This window comes from Choloepus didactylus, chromosome 2 (assembly GCF_015220235.1).
Source record: "Choloepus didactylus isolate mChoDid1 chromosome 2, mChoDid1.pri, whole genome shotgun sequence".
NCBI lineage: Eukaryota > Metazoa > Chordata > Mammalia > Pilosa > Megalonychidae > Choloepus > Choloepus didactylus.
In genome coordinates, this window is record NC_051308.1 from 34,650,205 (window position 1) to 34,672,634 (window position 22,430).

The 22,430-nt window shown below is 37.2% G+C and overlaps 2 protein-coding genes across 2 annotated transcripts in view; one reads left to right on the forward strand and one right to left on the reverse strand.

Annotated features, from left to right (window-relative positions):
• DNAH14 (dynein axonemal heavy chain 14) overlaps positions 1–22,430 on the reverse strand; it is a 426,387-nt gene that overhangs the window by 188,387 nt on the left and 215,570 nt on the right. The window contains exons 42-43 of the mRNA XM_037805786.1: positions 8,990–9,106; positions 2,292–2,450 (exon numbers count right to left, since the gene is read on the reverse strand). Of these exons, the coding sequence (XP_037661714.1) occupies positions 2,292–2,450; positions 8,990–9,106 (276 nt within the window). The remainder of the gene's footprint in view (positions 1–2,291; positions 2,451–8,989; positions 9,107–22,430) is intronic.
• Positions 15,963–16,281, forward strand: LOC119524315 (thioredoxin-like). The gene has a single exon (XM_037822927.1). The coding sequence runs from the start codon at positions 15,963–15,965 to the stop codon at positions 16,278–16,280; it is 318 nt and encodes a 105-aa protein (XP_037678855.1). The 3' UTR covers position 16,281.

Genomic DNA, 22,430 nt, shown 5'->3' on the forward strand with positions numbered 1-22,430 from the left:
AATTCATTGCATGGATAAACTCTGAAGGAGAGCACCCACATAGGTCAATCAGCAAAGACTGGGAAAGACGTTTTCTTTATTTCCTTCTTTTATTTTTTCCGTGTTAGCGCCTGGCATTCAAGGAAAGCTCTGTCATAATACTAGCTGGATACAAGCCTAAGGAACAGAGATGACTCAGAATGTAAATTCCAGCAATAACACATTAAAATTTCAAAATATCTAGGATTCAACAAAAGATTACAAAACATACTAAGAAACAGGAAGTGATGGCCCAGGCAAAGAAGATTAAAGCCTTAGAAAACACCAGTAAGGAAGATCAGACCTGAAACATTCCAGACAAGGACTTTGGTCACAAAGATACTCAAAGAACCAAAGGAAAATGTGGACAAAGAGCTAAAAGAAACCAGGAAAATGATATTGAACACAAAGAGAATATTAATAGAAAGATGGAAATTAAGAAAAGGAACTAAGCAGAACTGAAGGCCACAGTAATAGAAACTAAAAATTCCCTAGAGGGGTTCAATAGAAGGTTGGAGCTAGTAGAAGGAAGAATCAGAGAACTTGAAGATAAGACGATTGAAATCATTCCAGCCTGAGGAGCAGAAAGAGGAAAGAATGAAGAAAAGAGAAAAAAGCCTGAGAAACCTGTGAGGCACCATCAAACATACCAATATATGTGTTGTGGGAATCCCAGAAGGAGAAGAAAGAGAAAAAGGGGCAGAGAGACTATTCAAAATAATAATGGCTGAAAACTTCCCAAATTTAACAAAAGACATGAATATACATATCTGAGATATTCAATGAACTCCAAACAAGATAAACCCAAAAGACTCACACCATGCCATTTTATAATCAAAACTGTTGAATGCCAAACAGTGAGAATTCTGAGAGCTGCAAGAAAGAAGCAACATGTCACATAAAAGGGAACCTCAATATGATTAGGTGCTGATTTCTCATCAGAAACCATGGAGACAAAAAAACAGTGGGACAAAATATTTAAAGTACTGAAAGCAAAACGCTGTCAACCAAGAATTCTGTATCTGGCAAAACTGACTTTTAAAAATGAGACATTCCCAGATAAACAAAAGCTGAGGGAGTGCATGACCACCACAATGGCTTTATATGAAATGCTAAAGGGATTTCTGCAGTTTGAAAGGAAAGGCAACTAGACAGTTGACTGAAGTCACATGAAGGAGTAAAGATGGGTAAATATAAGTACCAGTACTATTGTATTTTTGATTTGTATCTCCACTTTTTATTTCCTACAGAATCTAAAAGGCAAATGCATAAAATGTAATGATTAATCAGGGTTTTTGACCCATAATGTAAAAATATGTAATTTGTGAAATAAATATGTACTATATCCTCCCACTTAAAAAAGTGAGAGGACAGAGGGATATAGGAACATAGTTTATGTATGCTATTGAAGTTAAGTTGATATCAAAGTAAATGAGATTGTTATAGATTTAGTATGTTAAATTAAGTCCCATGGTAACAACAAAAACAATATCAGAGAATATGCAAACTCATGGAGGCAGAAAGTAGAATACATGTTACCAGGGGTGGGAGGAAGGGGCAATGGGGAGTTAATGAAAAATGAGTATAGGGTTTCTTTTCAGGGTGAAGGCAAAATTCTAATAATGGATGGTGGTGAGGGAACTGCAACTTTGTGAACGTGATTCATCCCACTGAATGGTATGCTTGGGAGGAGTTGGGATGGGAAGATTTATGTTGTACATATGTTTCCACAGTTTAAAATAAAGCAAGATAAACTAAGGAGATAATGACAATTAAATGCAATAAATGATACTGGATGGGATCTAACAATGGAGGAGAAAATGCTAAAAAAAATTATTGGGACATAATAAAAATTGGAATTTAGAATGTAAGCTTTATATCAATGTCAAATTTCTTAAACTTGATAACCGAATTTAAGATGATTGCATAAGTGAGCATCCTTACTCATAGGAAATATATATGGAAGTATTACGTGTTCAAGGATTATGATGTGTGCGATTGTCTCTGAAATGTTCAGAAAATGGAGATAGATAGATAGATAGATAGATAGAGTTTAGACAGATGACAGAATGATATGTTAAAATCAGTGGATCTGGGTATCTGGGGGTGGGAGTGTGTTGGAGTTTGCTATACAGGGTTTGTATTACTTTTGCAACTATCCTGTATGATTGAAATTATTTCAAAATAAAGGGTTAAATTATGTGGTGGTTAGTCTAGATAGTCACTAAGTCTTCTCTTAGCTCTGAAATTCTTCTGTTAACTATTTTTAATACCTGTGAGGAGTACAGGGCAGGAATTTTTTAAAAGAAGGCTTATGAGGAAAGAAAGACATGTTGTATCTCTGGTGGCAGTATGATTAATGTACTCTCCACACTCTGTTATCTTGAAGAGGTTTTCACTGGATCCTTGAGGATCAGCTAGCAACGAAGTTCCTAAATTAAAATTTTAAAAAGGTCTCAAATGACTTAGAAATAAATAGCAACCTAATCTTTTAGGTACTCAATACTTATAAAACAATTTGTACACATACAGCTAAGCCAACATTGCTGCAAGTGTCTGGGAGGTCTCTGCTGATCTCAGACCTTGTTCCTCCCACCCATACTTTCATCTGGTGAACTCACTGCCCACATAGAAATAGAAACTAAATAGAAACTTCCTCACCTTCCTGCTGCCAAATTTACTAATCTGCCTTTATATGCAATCATCTCCTCATCCTCCCCAACTGTAAGAATGAAGGAAGGATCTCTTCTGCCAAGGGCTTCTGCAATCCTTTTTAAAGAACCCCACTTACTTGGTAACTTTTCTCCTCCATCATCATCAGTATCTTCCTTTCTATTGGGATTTTCCATCATACAAACATATATGTGCTAGTGTCTTCAATCTTTTTATTGGGTTGAACCATGTGAGGGTTACATTTTTGTTAGTAAAAACCAGTCAAATATAAGTAATTTTATATGAAATAAAACATACACATACACAACCCATACACGTGCATACACACAGGAAAATCAATCTACCTAGAGCCCACAGCTTTCTACTACTACCCCAATTGTTTCCCTTCATTACACATCCAAAACTCTCAAAAGGGTTAAATACAACATAAGTATTACTTTCTCATCTGCTGTTTGCTTTTTTTTAAAAATAAACTCATCACATGGTACTCAATTCAAAAGTACAAAAATGTATGCATGCAATGAATAGTGTCTTTCTCATACTAGCCACCCATTTCCTGTACTGCGTATCCTGTTGTACCACTAGCTTTTTTTTTTTTAAAGATATCTTCTATATTAGTACATAAAGACTTTTTTTTCCTGATTTATATTACTCAGTTTTTGAATTTGTTAGCCCTTTGTGATCTGACTTTACTTATTACCAGTTTTATGTACTTAAATATATCTATGCTTTCATTTTGGCTTCTAGATTTTATACCTTATTTAGAAATATCTTCCCCATTCTAAGATAATTTAAAAATTCTTATACAGTTTCTTCTTTTATGGTTTATTAAACATTCTTTTAATTTTTTATTCATCTGTTAGCTGGCTGAACTAATGCCATTTGTTGAGAAATGTATTCCTCTTGGTGATTTGAAATGCCATCTTTGTTATCTGCTAAATTACTGAATCTGTTTGTGTCTATTGGTGGACATTCTTTTGTTTCATTGATTTATCTTTTTATTTATGTGCCAGTTCTATGAGTACAATCTTTGTTGAGCTGCTCTGTCCTCATTATTTCCTGACTGTTCTTACTTGACAGTTTTTCTGTATGAAATTTGGAATCAGTTTCTTTAGTCTTTACCTCACCCTCAAAGCAAAATCCTTTTGGCATTTTCACTGGAATTATCTTTTACTTTATAGATCAATTTAGAAAGAAATAACATCTTTATGATGTGGTACTTCTTATCCAAGAAAGTACCATATGCTTTTATGTTTTTATGTCTCAGAAGTGTATTCAAGTTTTCTTCAAATTGATTTTGCATATTTCTTGTTAGTTTAATCCTAAGTATTTCATCTTTTTTGTTTGTTTGTTTTCTATTGTAAATGAAGTCTCATTTGTCATTTTTATCTTGTAACTGGTTGTTGCTTGTATATGTGAAAACTATTGATTTCTATATAGTTAGATATCTAGCTAAATTCTCTAATAGTTTATAGTAGTTTTTAAGTTGATCCTTGTTTTTTCCAGATATTCTTTTACGTCACTTGCAAATAATGAAAATTTAATGATCTCTTTTCCAAAACTGTACTTCTAATTTATTTCTCTTTTCCAATTGCATTGGCTAATACCTCCAGAGCAACATTAAATTAAATGCCTCAAGTGTTTCCCATTAAGTAGGATACTGGTTTTTGAATGTGTGTGTGTGTTGGGTTCTTAACTTCTGTGCTGGTTTGAATGTATTGTGTCCCCCAAATGCCATTGTCTTTGTGGTCTTGTGGGGCAGACGTTTTGGTGCTGGTTAGATTTGCTTGGAATGTGTCCCACCCAGCTGTGGGTGATGATTCTGATGAGATGTTCCCATGGAGGCATGGCCCCACCCATTCAGGGTGGGCCTTGATCGGTGGAGCCATATAAATGAGCTGACTCAGAGAGGGAACTGAGTGCAGCTGTGAGCGATGTTTTGAGGAGGAGCAAGCTTGCTGGAGAGGAATGTCCTGGGAGAAAGCCATTTTGAGGCCAGAGCTTTGGAGCGGACCCCAGCTGCCTTCCTAGCTAGCAGAGGTTTTCCGGACGCCATTGGCCATCCTCCGGTGAAGGTACCCGATTGCTGATGTGTTACCTTGGATGCTTTGTGGCCTTAAGACTGTAACTGTGTAGCGAAATAAACCCCCATTTTATAAAAGCCTATCCATCTCTGGTGTTTTGCATTCTGCAGCATTAGCAAACTAGAACAACTTCTGATGTATTTTTCATTTCTAGAAGGTCTATTTGGCTGTTTTTCAAGTTGGCTATGTTACTTTTTTATTGTTTCTCATTCTTAACAAGTATTTTCAAGCTTACCTTGCATTTCTTTAAACATAGTAAGCATGGCTGTCTTAGAATATTTGCCTGATAATTAACCGCACTCATTCAAGTCTTATTGATTTGTGACTGTAATCTTGTTTCTGCTAATTATCTTTCATGAAAATTAAATTTGAAAAAATTTGTAGACATAATATAAAACATAAGATAACAGTTCCTTTCTACCGAAAGGCTATCCATTGGCTTCTACTGAATGTCTGGAGATATTACTAGTCAGGGATTACCTTAGTTCCAAATTAAGATTTGAGGTTCCTTAGACTAACTCAGGGTAATGCATAGTTGGGCTTAGGTTATATATACTGGGATAATGTTCTGGCTTGCTAGTGCTGCCTTTTTGCAAAATACCAGAAGTGGATTGGCTTTTATAAAAAGGGGTTTATTTGGTTACACAGGTACAGTCTTAAGGCCATAAACTGTCCAAGGTAACGCATCAACAATTGGGTACCTTCACCGGAGGATGGCTGATGGCGACTGGAAAACCTCTGTTAGCTGGGAAGGCATGTGGCTGGTGTCTGCTCCGAGTTCTGGTTTCAAAATGGCTTTTTCCCAGCATGTTCCTCTCTAGGCTGCAGCTTCTCTCCAAAATGTCACTCTCAGTTGCTCTTCAGGAGTTTGTCCTCTCTTAGCTTCTCTGGAGCAAAAGTCTGCTTTCAAAGGCCATCTCCAAAATGTCTCCGTAAGCTGCAGCTCCTTTCTCAGCTCCTGTGCATTCTTCAAAGTGTCCCTCTTGGCTGTAGCAAGCTTGCTCCTTCTGTCTGAGCTTATATAGTGCTCTAGGAAACTAATCAAGGCCAATGCTGAATGGGCGGGGCCACTCCTCCATGGAAATTATCCAATCAGAGTTATCACCTACAGTTGGGTGGGTTGCATCTCTATGGAAACACTCAATCAAAAAATTACAATCTAATCAACACTAATACATCCGCCCACACAAGATTGCATCAAGGATAATGGCGTTTTGGGGGACATAATACATTCAAACTGGCACAGACATGTAAGGTCTGAATTACATCTAGTTCATCTTTTCCCAGAGAGTATAGCCCTTCATTATCCCAGGTTAAACTATATGTATATGATGGTGTGGAAAAGAATGGAGAGAAAGGAAATTTGTGTGCTTCTTTACCCTTCTTTACCCTTGAATGGCCAAACTGATACAAGGACTTGAATGGGTCAATCAAAATTACATGTAATTCTTTAAATGTATATTGTATCATCAATAAGCCGTATAAGGCATAATTTTGAGCACTATTTTTTGTGAACTGAATATCATTATAAAATTCTCATTTAAGCCCCTCAAACACTACTAGAAATCTAAATAAAATATGTAATTCAATCTGCAAGCAAAGTTTATCTTTCCAATAACCACCTCACCATGATTGGGGGAAAGAGAATTCTGTGTCATGGTCTGCCACATCAGTATTAAATATTGGGATTTTTATATTGACATCTTACAACCCCTCTACAGTTTAGATTCCAGTAGCGAAGCCTTCAGTTCTCTTTGATTCTAGTCAATTCCATATGAAAGCAACTGTACTCAAAGTCTTTGTCTAAGCATAATTCTGACTGCTCTTATTGTTCATTTTTTCTATCCAGTGTATTTTCAACACTCCTGCAATTTGGTGGAGGCTTCCATGAGGTTGTCTGAAACAATAGGCTTGGTTGGGAAGGCAACACCTTGATCTTATCTTTGCAGTTAGCTGGCTCCTGATGCCTAGCAGAGAACATTTAATGTGAGGTTCTTGAGAAAAATGTAGGTACACAGTCCTGTCTTCTGATACGTGAGGAACAGAAGCAGATAATATTTTCAAAACTATGAGACTAATTAACTGAACTCTGAGTTAATTTAGATTAACCCAAGGTTTGGGTTTCAAAGCTTGGTAGGGTTTTAATTTCTTCTAAGCCCTCTGACTGAATTAGGGTAAATTGACACCAGAGAAAGTAATGTCTTAGATTTGAAGAAAACACCGTTGGTTTCCTATAGGAGTGATAAATCAAGATGTTGAGCTATATGCATTGATATTCAGTTGTGCTTTTTCTATGTAGTGGTAAAAAGCTAAGGACAAAAATATTGCAATATTACACTAGCATATCATATGCAATTCAGAGATTTTGCATAAATATGAAATATGCTGTGATGAATTATTATACAATAAAATCTAGAGTTAAAACTTTTCAAATGCTTCATGATTCTTGGTTGTTTTCTTGGTTTCATATTTTTGGTTGTTTACCAAAATTGCAAAGAACTCTTGCAATCAGACTTTGATCTTCTCTGATGAGAGAAAACTGAACTCAAAGCAATTCAATTTGCATTTACTGAATTTCTTATATTTGCAAGAACTTTTTTACAAGAAGCTTTCTCGTTAAGTTTCTGCCTTACACTTCTACAGAATAAAAGCAATTTAGCATACATAGATATTTGTCAAACTATGATTGTTTTTCTTTTTTTTTTTTTTTTGATTGTTCTTTTCTAATTATCTGGTTCCTTTACAACAAAGTCTAAGTTCTTATATAAATGTTTTACATATTTTATGAGAAGTGCTCTCCTTTTTCTCCTTTCAATAATCACAGTTAATTAAAAAAAATTTCCATTTATACTGCACTACAGTTATATACTATACATCTGACTCAATCAAATACAGTTAAAGCTTCTCAGGAGAGTCAATATTTGAATGTTATTTTTAAAGGAACTTTGTAAACATAGATCTAAACTGGTTCCTACACAAACGTGGAATACATCAGATCTCAAAGACATAACCACTTTTTTTTTTTTTGCTGCTTTGGACATGTGAATTTTTTTTTAAATTCATTTTTATTGAGATATATTCACATACCATGCAGTCATACAAAACAAAGCATACATTCAATTGATACAGTACCATTTTCATTACCACACACACAAAAATAATAAGAAAAAAAGTTAAAGTGAAAAAGAACAATTAAAGTAAAAAAGAACACTGTGTGCCTTTTTTTTTTCCCTTCCCCCATTTTTCTACTCATCCATCCATAAACTAGACAAAGGGGAGTGTGGTCCATATGGCTTTCCCAATCACATTGTCACCCCTCATAAGCTACATTTTTATACAATCGTCTTCAAGATTCATGAGTTCTGGGTTGTAGTTTGATAGTTTCAGGTATTTACTGCTAGCTATTCCAATTCTTTAGAACCTAAAAAGAGTTGTCTATGTTGTGCGTAAGAGTGCCCACCAGAGTGACCTCTCGGCTCCTTTTGGAATCTCTGTGCCACTGAAGCTTACTTCATTTCCTTTCATGTCCCCCTTTTGGTCAAGAAGATGTTCTCTATCCCATGATGCTGGGTCTAGATTCCTCCCTGGGAGTCATATTCCACGTTGCCAGGAAGATTCACTCCCCTGGGTGTCAGATCCCACGTACGGGGGAGTGCAGTGATTTCACCTCCAAGTTGGCTTAGCTAGAGAGAGAGGGCCACATCTGAGCAACAAAGAGGCATTCGGGAGAAGGCTCTTAGGCACAATTACAGGAGGCGTAGCTTCTCCTCTGCAGCAACAGTCTTCCCAAGGGCAAGTCCTGTGGTAGAGGGCTCAGCCCCTCAAACCACCAGTCCCCTATGTCTCTGAGCGCATCAGCAACCATCGAGGTGGGGAAGCCCAGCAACCCTGCATTCTCCTCCAGCTCCTCGAGGGGGCTCTGCATATTATTTTCATTTTTTTTTTTTAATTAACTCTTTTTTTTTAAATCAACTATATCAAAAAAATTTTAAAAAAATATAAATAAAAAAAACCATTTCAAACAAACCGTAACAAGAGAGTAAGAAAAAGACAACTAACCTAAGATAGCTACTTTACTTCCAACATGTTCCTACTCTACCCCAAGAAAATAACCTAATATAGCAACATTTCTGTGAACTTGCATAACCACTTTTATAAATAGAGTATTGCCAATAATTTTAGAGAAGTTAAGAGTATGATTCTTATATTCTTACCTCTTTGAACCAATGTATGAATACTAGGAACTAATTCTGACCAAGGTATGAATTCGCATTGCTGTATATCCACAAAATATCCAAAGATAGAATGCTCACCAGTTGGTAGGTGGAAGTCTACAACAAAAATGATAAAAAAATAAATCCAAGGAAGAAAGAGGTTCATTTATCAATTGTTTCAATAACCATATGATTGCTATCTGAAAAACCTGACTGTTGAATAAAAACTAATAAATATTCACCAAAGTTATATCTAAATATATAAAATGGGTCTATCTTTGAAAAACATTAATAATATACAAATAAATTTTATTAACTTTTCCTTCATTTGATATCTAGAAAGTAAGGTGAACCATGATCTGGCTATCCTTGACATCTTACCCAGAAGTCCTACTTATTACCTTGTGTTTGGAAGCTATAAAACGCCAATAGTACACTGTTTGTGGTTAAAGTAATACATTAGGGAACTTTTGATACTTATATGTAAACAACATTTATATTTTCCGTTCTAAAAGTATACATTTTCTAAGTAGAAAATTCTGGGAATTACAGAATAATAAAAGCAAAAAAATTTAGCCATGGTTTCACCATATGAAGACAAACAATGTTAATATTTGATACATTTCCTTCAATCATTTAAAAAATTTTTACATACGGTAAAATTCACCCTCTTTGGTGTATAGTATTATGAATTTTTCCACATGCATGGATTCTTGTAACCATAACCATACACAGGATACAAAATAATTCAACACCCTAAGAATATCCTAGTGCTGTTGCCCACTTTGTATGCAGACCCTCTTCTTAATCCGAACTCCTGGCAATCACTGATTCTATATTTTTGTTCCTATATTTTTGCCTTTTCAAGAATGTCATATAAATGGAAATGATATAGTATGTAACACTGTTATACTGTTTTTTTCACTTAGCATAATGCATTTGAGATTTAATCATGTTGTATTTATCAATAGTTCATTCCTTTTTATTGTTGAGTAGTATTCCATTCTGTGAATGCCCCATGGATTGTTTATCCATTCACCTGTTGAAGGACATTTGGGGTGTTTCCACATAAATTTTAGAATAAGCTTCTCTCTATATACAAAACACTCTTATTGGGATGTTGATAGAAATTGCATGAAACTTATGCATCAATTGGGGAGAACTGACATCCTAAACTATTGAGTCTTCCAATCCATGATCACAGTATGTCTTTCCATTTATTTAGATCTTTGATCTCTTTCATCAGCATTTTGTAGTTTCTAGCATATAGATCCTGCACAGTTATATCTAAACACTTTTTGACATTATACATGGTAATTTTTAAAAAATAAAATTTTACTATATAAAAATACAATTTTGTATATAAATTTTTTATCTTGAAACCTTGATAAACTCACTTAGTCCTAGGAGCTGTTTTGGAGATTTCTTGGGATTTTCTATGTAGATAGTCATGCCATCTGCAAATAGGTCTAGTTTTTTTCTTCCTTTACAATCTGAATGCCTTTTTTTTTTTTTTTATCTTTACTGCATTCACTAGGACTTTCAGTACTATGTTGAAAAAGAATGGTGAAAAATAGACATTCTTGCCTTGTTTCCCGTATCAGAGGGAAAGCATTCAGTCTTTCACCATTAAATTTGATGTTAGTTATGGTTATTTTGTAGTTACGTGAGCCCAATCTTATAAAAATCTCATAATATTTAATGTATATTTAAATATATATATCCTGCTGATCCATTTCCTTAGAGAACCCTGACTAATACACTGTTTGAGGTTCATTGAGTTTCCAGGATAAGTAAGTTATTCTCCATCAAACCTGCAAAATTTTCTGTCATTATTTCTTCAAATGTTCTCTAACTCCCTCTCCCCACCCCCATTTCCCTCACTTCTCTCATTCTGGGTTTCTGACCAGACTTGGTATTATCCCATCAATCAATGAGGCTCTGTTCATTTTTTTCCCAACCTTTTATCTCTGTGTGACTCAGTTTCAGTGGTTTTTATAGCCCTTTAAGTTCAATGATCTTTTTTTCTACAGAATTTTATATTCTGTGAAGCCCATCAAGTGATTTTACATTATATTTTTCAGCTCTATGCATTCCATTTGGTTCTTTTAATAATAGTTTCATTTCTCCTCATTGTGTTCATGTTTTTCTTTAAACACATGAACACAGTTATAATAGCTATTTCAAAGTCCTTGTCTGCAAATTCCACCATCCTTGTCATTTCTGGATTTGTTACGTTTGACTGGTTTTTATCTCGATTTCATGTTTCTTCTTCACTGGACACTGAAGATGTTTCATTGTTGAGCATTTGGATTTCGTTGTATTCCTTTAAAAAGTTATGGGATTTGTTCTGGCAAGCAGTTAATTTACTTAAGGATCAGCTTGAACCTTTCAACTTGTTTTTAAGCTTTGTTAGGACATGTCTAGCATAGCTACTACTCTAGCGCTACTTCAGAACTAAGTCCTGGCCTTTCTTGCATTTCCAGTGAATGTCCCATGCTCAACAAGGATTTTCTCGTGTGGCTACTCAGAACTTTAACATCTTCCAGTCCTGTGCAGGATCCATAATTGTTCAGTTCATAATTTCCCAGTATGTATTCTTTCACAAGTAGATGTTCTTTGCCTGACCTTGTGGAATCTCATCCTACACACATGCAGCTCAGTACAACCAAAGAATCAGGGGCCCATTATACAGATTTCTCAAACACTTTCTTTACATAACTTTCTCTTCTCCACTACTATACCAAAAAATTTCAGTCACCTCAGCCTCTTTAACCTTGTCTTCTGTCTTCTCAGCTCAGCAAGATCACTGTGCTGTGTTTAGGTTCTCCCTTCCAAGGCCCTGGTCTGGAAACTTCCTCCAGGTAGGAATGTGGAACAATCATAAGGCTCATCACATCTGTTACCCCTGGGGCAAGACCATGATGTATTAGTGTGTATTCCAAGTAAATTAGAATGCTTTTCATTCCCTTTCTTAATAGGCATTGAAAAATAATGCATTCAGCAGGTCAGCAGCACATATCAAATGCTAGAGGTAGATTTGATCTGTTCTAATAAAAACACTAGCTGCTGTGATTGGGATTATCACATTTTTAAATTTATTATATAGTTCACTGTCACTCACCTTGATTCATCTGTTTTATTTAAAGGGAACAGGCGAATGAATTAAATAGGTGTATAATGGGTAAATCACCTCTGCATCCGTGATGTCTTTGAGGATGTCATTGGTATCTTCCATTCCACCATGGATGTGGTGTTGATTTTGATTTATTATCTTGGCTGTGGGTGGAGACAGTTTCAGGGGCTTCCCCTTGGCCTTTCCTGCTAATATTGATCTTACCCCACAAGTTAGGAAATAAAGATGAAGGTTTTTGCAAGTTAGTAAGTAAATCCACACTAATTATGAACTCAGGGTCTGGGGAAATGTACACTGGGTGGTTCATTAACCACCTGTGAGATTGACTTGCACCAGGACTTTATCACCTTTCCTGCATAAGCCCCAACAGCAGCAGTGGAACCATGATGGTGTTTTGGTTCTTCTGGTATCACTATCATCTCAAAGCAATGAGATAAAGGGGGTGCAGAATCTGTAGGAGAGAAAGTATCATTTTACAAGTCACCCACCTCAAATAAAGCCTCTGCTTTGTCTCCAGAAAAGTGGAGGATATCCTCTAGTATGTTCTACAGCAGGCCATTTTAAAATGAAATTTTATTTACAAACACTCCTAGAAGGTTCAGGAGAATATGAAGATTCAAGATTCTCAAGTACACCCTCCTAGATGTTCCCATCTTAAGTCTCAAAGTCGTACTCCTTTCCTATTGCTCCCTGACTAGCATATGAACCTTGAAGGAGATGTGAATCCAGATTTCTTTTTCATTTTTCTATACTTGTAGTAAGGTCCAGTACTTGATTTTTGGCACAATCTGTCCTGCAAGATATGGGAGAATCTTTAAGAACTGCCATAGAGCTTTTATGGATTTCATAACATGCCATAAGTTGACAGTCAACTTACTTCAGGTATCATTTTCTTCCTTCAGTGCATCAGTGGCATTTAGAAACTACTAACCAATTCTACCATCCTAATAATATTCATATCTCTCAAATGTTAGAAATACTGTATAAGTCAGTACTCTCCGTTCTGCAAGCATCACATATTAATTGACCACGGTTGAGAATCTTAGTGATTATGATGCTGTATCCTCTCATGGGTTATCACTACCTCACTTAATACCAGAAATTGAGTACTTCACATTTGGTCGAAAGTGATTGAATTCCAGAATACCAACATGAGTACTTGCTACCTAGGATAATATTTGGTACCCACTATCTTAGATTGGGTTCTACAAATTATATAGACCCTAGGAAAATGAAACATGTATAATTAGTTTATTTAGGAGGTTCAGGAAATACCAGTAGAAGAATAGGGAAGTAAGACACAAAAGAGAAGGAAGGTAATAGAGTGTATTTTCATACTATCTACCACTGTCTGTAACTGGAGCTTAGTCCTATAGAGCAACTCTGAGAAACAGCGTATAATAGAGTTATTCTATTTGTAGGATAAGGAGGCTGGGGTATATACACACTACCTTCCATCAGTCAAGTTGAGGACTGCTCCTGAAGAGTATTAATTCCCTGTTTTAATCCTTCTGTAGCTTTGAAGAAGACTTTCAGGCAAAGAGATGCAGGTACCAGTAGTCAGAATTATGCTGACTTGCAACGAAATGTTAAGACCCAAGAAATATGGGTGAGGCATATGTATACAGATATTTCAAACCCCAGAAATCATTTTGCTTTTGTATAGTTGATGTTCATTTATGTTTTTCTACGTATTTACTCTTTCTTTTTATCTTCTTTCCTTCCTGTATTTCTGTTACTCCATGGGATCATTTTCCTTACGCCTGAAGAAGAATCTCAACAAATGTTAAAGTTTTTAAAAAATTGTCACTGTTTTTAAAAAGTATAATTATAAAAAAGTGCTATCATGAATTGTAACAAATGTTCCACATGAATGCAAGGTGTTTGTGGTCGGTCGGTGTATGGGGCTCCTGTATTTTATGCATGTTTGTTCTGTAAACACACAACTTTTCTAAGAAAAAAAAAGAACATAAGGACAGAGTGAAAATATTTAATATACATGTCCTCAAGGTTCATCCACATCATTGCATGCTTCAGGACTTCATTTCTTCTTACTGCTGAGTGATATTCCTTCATACGTATATACTGCATTTTGCTTATCCACTCATCAGTTGAAGGACACTTGGATTGTTTCCATCTTTTGGCAATTGTGAATAATGCCATTAAAAACATCAATGTGCAAATGTCTGTTCACATCCCTGCTTTCAGTTCTTCTGAGTATATACCGAGTAGCAGGAGTACTGAATTGTAAGACAACTCTATACTTACTGTGAGGGTTTGAATCTATTATATCCCCCACAAAAGCCACATTCTTTAATGCAATCTTGTGGGGGCAAACTTAGTAATCTCTTGATTAGGGTGAAAACTTTTAATTAGGTTGTTTACATGGAGATGTAACCCACCCAACTGTAGGTGAGACCTTTTGATTAGATCATTTCCATGGAGGTTCACCCCACTCATCCAGTAATTAGTTCACTGGAGTCCTTTCAAAGAGCTCATGGAGAGAAGGAGCTCAGAGAAACTGAGAGAGACATTTTGGAGAGAAGCTAAGATATGTAATTCAGAGCTTGTGTGCAGGAGAAGCTAAGAGCCAACACAGACCCAGATGCTTGGACATGCTGGGAGATGCAGACAGAAGGATGTTTGGAGATGCTAAGCCAAGAGATGAAGCCCAAAGTTTGCCTCAGAGTAGCTAAGAGAGGAACCCTAGATGCTTAGATGTACAGGAGCTGAAGAAGCTGAGAGAGACAGAACCCAGAGACATTTTGGAGAAAGCCATTTGAAACCAGAACCCAGGAGCAAAGGACCAGCAGATGCCAGCCACATGCCTTCCCAGCTAATAGAGGTGTTTCAGATGCCATCGGCCATTCTTCAGTGAAGGCTGCTCTTATTCATGCTTAATTTGGACACTTTTATGGCCTTAGAACTGTAAATTTGTAACCTAATAAATCCCCTTTATAAAAGCCAATACATTTCTGGTATTTTGCATAATGACAGCCTTAGAAAACTGGAAAACTTACCTATCTGAGGAAATGCCAAACCATCCTCCACATTGGCTGTACCATTTTACATTCCCACCAGCAGTGAATAAATATTCCTATTTCTCCACATCCTCTTCAAGGATGTGTAGTTTCCTGTTTGTTTAACAGTGGCCATTTTATTAAGTATGAAATAAATATCTCATTATGCTTTTGGTCTACATTTCCTTATTGGTTAGAGAAGATGAGCATCTTTTCATGTGCTTGTTAGCCATTTGTGTATCTTCTTTGGAGAAATGTCTATTTAAGTCTTTGGCTTACTTTTTAATTTGGTTGTTTGTCTTTTTTTGCTGAGTTTTAGGATTTCTTTGTATATAATCTGGATATGAAATCCTTAGCAGATACGTGGTTTCTAAATACTTTCTCCCATTGAGTCAGCTGCCTTTTCACCCTTTGACAAAGTCCTTTGAAGCACAGAAGTATTCAATTTTGAGGAGGTACCATATATCTATTTTTTTGTTGCTTGTGCTTTGGGTGGTAGAAAACTACCACATATCACTAGATCTTGAAAATGCTTCCTTACATTTTCTTCTAGGAATTATTATGGTACTGGCTCTTATATTTAAGTCTTTGATCCATTTGAGTTAACTTTTGTATTGGGTGTGAGATAGGGGTCCTCTTTCATTCCTTCAGATATGGATATCCAATTCTCCCAGCACAATTTATGGAAGAGACTGTTCTGTCCCAGCTGAGTGGATTTGAGAGCCTTGTCAAAAACATATTGTCCCAGCCTCTGTCACGCTTTTTGGGTTTTCAGCCTTTTCTACGGTTGCTCGTCAGAACGCACCCAGCAGCCAAAATGGTGCGGCAGATCGAAAGCAAGGAAGATTTTAAGTCAGCCTTGGAGGATGCTGAAGATAAACATGTAGTAATTGATTTCTCAGCCACATGGTGTGGGCCTTGCAAAATAATCAAGCCTTTTTTCTATTCCCTCTCTGAAAAGTATAGCAAGGTGGTGTTCCTTGAAGTAGATGTGGATGACTGTCAGGATGTTGCTGCAGATTGTGAAGTCAAATGCATGCCAACATTTCAGTTTTATAAAAAGGGACAAAAGGTGGGTGAATTTTCTGGCACTAATAAGGAAAAGCTTGAAGCCACCATTAATGAATTAAGCTAATCATGATTTCTGAAAACATAACCAGCTGTCAGCTGTTTAAAATTTATCTTGTAATTTTTTTTATTTACAAAAAAGAAAGATCACATATGAAGACTATATACCCAACTGCCATCTGATTATAAATGACAATAAAATATTAATTCTACCCTTTTTTAAAACAAAACAAAACAAAGCAAAACAAAACAAAAACATATTGACCATAGATCTGAGGGTCTATTTCTGAACTCTCAATTCAATTTCATTGATCAATATATCTCTCTTTATGCCAGTACAATGCTGTTTTGACCACTGCAGCTTTATAATATGCTTTAAAGTCAGAAAGTGTGAGTCTTCTCACTTAATTCTACTATTTCAAAATGTTTTTGTCTATTGAAGCCACTTCAAATAAATTTGATAATTGGAAAATTGGGCTGTTGGAATTTTGATTGGCTTTGAATCAAATCTGTAGAGCAATTTGGGTAGAAATGACATCTTAATGACATTTTGCCTTCTATCCATGAACATGGTAAGTCCTTCCATTTATTTAGGTCTTCTTTGATTTCTCTTAGCAATGTTTTGTAGTTTTCTGTGTACAGTTCCTTGACATCCTTGGTTAAATTTATTCCTAAATATTTAACTATTTTAGTTGCTCTTGTTAATAGAATTTTTTCTTGATTTCTTCTTTGGATAGCTCATTACTAATGTATAGAAACACTACTGATTTTTGCATGTTGATCTTGTGTCTCACCACTTTGCTGAACTCATTTATTTGCTCTGGTAGCTTTGTTGTAGTTTTGGGGGGAATTTCTAAATATATATCATGTCATCTGCAAATAGTGAAAGTGTTACATAATTGAGGCTTTCTAGACTGAGCAAGGAAGGCCTCCCAAGCAGGTCAGAAATAGATTGAGAAAACAAGGAAAGGAGATTGGCTTGGGTTTTATTGTTTTTAAGTAATAGGGTGGGGCTAAGGGTTCCCACATACAGGCAGGGCTTGTGTGGCTTGAATCTCCTGCCAACAGGAAAGGAGAAAGCACCCAAACTTTCTTATCAACTTGCCCAGATGTGGGGCATAGGGAAGGAGGGAGGAGTGAGCTTAAAAGCTGTCAGCAGTCAAATGACAAAAAATTTAGACTCCTTATTAAACCTCCATATTTCTTAACTTATCTTCTAAATTTTCTAGCTTTTTGTCTCTCTGTATTCTATTCTGAAAACTTCCTTCATATTTATCTTTCAGTTCATAAATTCTCTTTCTTTTTTTCCCAAAGAATTGCTTTTTTTTTTTAAATTAAATTCAGTTTTATTGAAATACATTCACACACCATACAATCATCCATGGTATACAATCCACTGTCCATAGTATGATAACATAGTTATGCGTTCATCACCACAATCTATCTCTGAACATTTTCCTTACATCAGAAAGAAACAGAATAAGAATAAAAAATAAAAGTGAAAAAAGAACACCCAAATCATCCCCCCATCCCACCCCGTTTGTCCTTTAGTTTTTATCCCCATTTTCCTACTCATCCATACACTAGATAAAGGGGGTGTGATCCACAAGGTCTTCACAATCACACTGTCACCCCTTGTAATCTACATTATTATATAATTGTCTTCAGGAGTCCAGACTGCTGGGTTGGAGTTTGGTAGTTTCAGGTATTTACTTCTAGCTATTCCAATACATTAAAACCTAAGAGGTGTTATCTATATAGTGCATAAGAATGTCCACCAGAGTGACCTCTCGACTCCATTTGAAATCTCTCAGCCACTGAAACTATTTCATCTCATTTTGCATTCCCCTTTTGGTCAAGAAGATACTCTCAGTCCCATGATGCCGGGTCCACATTCATCCCTGGGAGTCATATTCTGCATTGCCAGGGAGATTTACACCCCTGGGAGTCGGGTCCCACATAGGGGGGAGGGCAGCGAGTTCACCTGTCGAGATGGCTCAGTTAGAGAGAGAGAGGGCCACATCTGAGCAACAAAGAGGTACTCAGGGGGAGACTCTTAGGCACAATTACATGCTAGTTTAGAGTCTCCTTTGTGGTAATGAGCTTCATAAGGGCAAGTCCCATGCTTGAGGGCTCAGCACATCAAACCGCCAGTCCCAGTGTTTGTGACAACATCAACACCAGTCCAGGTGAGGATGTCCAACACATCTGCACCTTCCCCCAGATCCTCGGGGCTGGGGAGGGGGAGGCTGTAAATATATTTTTTATTATCTGCCCAAATTACTCTGGGATGTGTCACTATTTCACTCCAGCCTATACTAACTTACCGTATCTCACTTCCTATTCAAAGTTCTATGCAATTGTGGTATTTGAACAAATCGACTGTAGAGTTGTACCATTTAGAAAATTTAGATCCTGTACCAAATAGATATCTATTCCCTTGGTCTCATATGGAAGTTGAAGTTTTAAAACACAATCAGTTTCAACCTTTACCCTTTGGCCTGGCTCGCCCTGGTCTTAACCAGACCTGCTACATTTTCTTTTCCCAATGAATTGCTTTTTAATGCAATCCCATTCACATACCATACAATCATCCAAAGTACACAACCAACCACCCACAGTATCATCACACAGCTGTGCATTCATCACCACAATCAACCTCTGAACACCATTATTACTCCAAAAAATAAGAGTAAAAAAGAACACCCAAAACATTCTACACCCATCCTCCCCACCCCCCGCCATTCATTTACTTTTTGTCCCCACTTTCCTACTCATCTGTCCATATACCAGGCACAGGGAGTGTGAGCCACAAGGTTTCCACAACCACACAGTCACACTGTGTAAGCTACATAATTATATGATTATCCCCAAGAACCAAGGACACTGGGCCACAGCTCAATAGTTTCAGGCACCTCCCCCAAGCCACTCCAACACCCTAAAAACCAAAAAGGGATATCTATACAATGCATAAGAACAACCTTCAGAATAACCCCTCGACTCTACCCAAAGTCTCTCAGCCACTGAAACTTTACTCTGCCCCACTTCTCCTCCCTCCACCCCCAGTCCAGAAGGCCCCCTCAATCCTACAATGCTGGGTCCAGGCCCATCCCTGGGAGCCATGTCTCCTGCTGCCAGGGAGACCCCCACACCCTTGGGAATCATGTTATATACAAGGGAGAGGGCAGCAAGCCTACCCATAGAGTTGGCCTAGAGAGAGGCCACATCCAAGCAACAAAAGAAGTTCTCTGGGGAAGACTCTTAGGCACAATTGTAAGTAGGCTTAGCCTCTCCTTTTGCAGTAACAGTCTTCATAATGGGATGCATGGGGGCCTCATGCCAACCCACACAAACCAACCAGATCTCAACCCCTAATCAAGGTTCCATGCAATCACGATGTCCGAACAAACTAACCATACAAGTTAAATTATATAGTCTATATTTTGTGCCTTGCACCAAATAAACATCTCCTCCCTCAGTCCCACATGGAAGCTAAAGCTCCAAAACACAGTCAACATAATCTTCCACCCTTCAGTTCAATTTACCTTAGTCCCAACCAAGCCCATTTTGTTCATACTCTAATTGAAGTCTGATCTCTTTTTCAGCTTCCCAAACAGTTGCTGTATGGCTCTGAGTCTCAGGTGTCGCATAGACACAGTATTGTGCTACCCATTTCTGGATCTATACAATCAATCCTGTTGAACCTTCTGTACTCCTTCAGCATCAAATGCCCAATCTCTAACCTCTTTCTATCCCCTGATAATTTGTGTTCTCAACTTTTAACTCTCAAAAATTGCACATCAGTGTTAGTTCACATTATTGAGACATACTGTATCTGTCCTTTTGTTTCTGGCTAATTTCACTCAACATAATGTCTATTGTCTTTTGTCTTTTGGATTTTATATGTCATTTTTCCCCCTGTCTTTCTCTTTTTATCCTTACTGATAGTCTTCATTTCTACACTCTTCTCTAAGCTTCTCTCTCCTGTCTTTTCTCATCTGACTGTAGTACTCCCTTTTGTATTTCCTGTAGAGTGGGTATCTTGTTCACAAACTCTCTCAGTGTCTGAGAATATTTTAAACTCTCCATTTTTGAAAGACAGTTTTGCCAGATAGAGAATTCTTGGTTGGCAGTTTTTCTCCTTCAGTATCTTAAATGTATCATACCATTGCCTCTTGTCTCCATGGTTTCTACTGAGAAATCTGCACGACCTTATCGAGCCTCCCTTTTATGTGATGGATCACTTTTCTTCTGCTGCTTTCAGAATTCTCTCTTTGTCTTTGACATTTGATAATCTGATTATTAAGTGTCTTGGAGTAGATCTATTCAGATCTATTCTGTTTGAGGTATGTTGCACTTCTTGGATCTGTAATTTTATGACTTTCATAAGTGATGGAAAACTTTCAGTGATTATTTCTTCCATTATTCTTTCTGTCTCCTTTCCCTTCTCTTCTCCTTCTGGGACACACATGACATGTATATTGTGCTTCATGTTGCCCTTCAGTTTCCTGAGACCCTGCTCACATTTTTCCATTCTTTTTCCTATCTGTTCTTTTGTGTGTAGGATTTCCAATGTCCTATCCTCTAGTTCATGAAACCTTTCTTCTGCCTCTTCAAAACACTGTTGTATGTCTCCATTGTGTTTTTCACCTCTTCTGTTTTGCCTTTCATTCCTTCATAAGTTCTGCCAATTGGTTTTTCAAACTTTTGAGTTCTTCCTTATGTTTGCCCAATGTCTTCTTTATATCCTTCACCTCTTTTGCCATATCTTCCCTCAACTCGCTGATTTAAATTTTTGAATTGATTTAGTGTATTTGTCTGAAGATCTTTAATTAGTTGTTTCAACTCCTGTATCTCATTTGAAGTGTAAGTTTCTTCCTTTGACTGAGCCATATCTTCATTTTTCCTAGTGTGACTCAATTATTTGTTGTCTAGGCATCTGGTTTCCTTGATTACCCCAATCAGATTTTTCCAGACCAGACTTCCAGGTCTCAGGAGGATGGTATAATTGGTATCAAATTTCTCTGGGGATGAGGCCCAGCAGATTGTCAGACTTTCCTGTGAGGCCTCTATACTCTGTGCTTTTCCTATCCTGCTCAGCAGGTGGTGCTTGTCAGCCCACAGCTCCCCACTGGTGTAGAGGAGAGGGGCTTTCATTCTTAGCAGACCCTGTCCCTGCTAGGGGCTGAGGGTGAGCCAGAAACCAAGCTTAAGCTGTTTCATTTTCTTCTTCTTCTTCTTCTTTTTTATTTTTCTCAGGCACTGGGGTCTGAATTCTCTGAGGGAGGACAGCCACTTAAGCTGGGCCCCACCCCCCTTTTCTTAGGGAAGATATGCCCTTTAGGGAATTTTCTCCTTCACTTGACTCCTTTGTCTCTCTAACTTTCTTAACTCCACTCTTACCTGGGTCAGCACTGATGATTGAAAATGCCCAAGCTTTCTCTAATGAGCTACTCAGAATGAGAGAAAAAAAAAAGAAAAAAGAAAAAAGAAAAAAGAAATAAATCCCCCTTTCAGAGTCAGCCCCCAGACCCCCATTTTGCCAGTCAACCAGAGTTGGTACCCCCTTTTCTTGGAACCCAACCCTTTTCCAGTATTAAGCTCAGCTGAATCCAAAAGATTTTGTTTTTATTTATTTATTACTATTTTTTTTTCCTTCAGCCCCACTTCTGCTCTGCCAGGAGAGACCTCAGGGTTCCTCTCCTGCTTGCTCTGGGTTTATCTGTGCTTGTAGCTTGTATTCACCAGTCTAAATTTATTAATTAAAACTGCAATTGGAGCTTAGTTGAGCTACCTTCCCTAGCTCCCAGCAGAGATTGTTTCTTTTACCCACAGGGGAGTGTTCCAATTCAGCCTGCTGTGCTAGTGGGGAGTGGGTGTTTGGGGAGCTTTACTTATAGTTCTATGCTGGAATCTCAGCCTTTCCACCCATTCCACACTGGTGTACGATGTGTGTCCAGTCACAGTTGTCCCCCAGTTGTTCCAGGCTATTTATTAGTTGTTCCTGACTGTTTACTAGTTGCTCTAGGGAACTAACTAAATTCCACACCTCTCTATGCCACCATCTTGCCCCATCTCCTCCTCAATTCTCTCTTAAGTTGTGTCTAGTCTCCTATGTAATCAATTTTAAATTTTTGATCATTCTATTTTACATTTCTAGCTCTTCTATTTGATTCCTTTTAAAATCTGCTTGATCATTTCCAATAGTCTTCTATTG

What these genes read in the sequence shown, in the direction of transcription:
- LOC119524315 (XM_037822927.1), top strand. Translation starts at nt 15,963, where the DNA reads ATGGTGCGGCAGATCGAAAGCAAGGAAGATTTTAAGTCAGCCTTGGAG.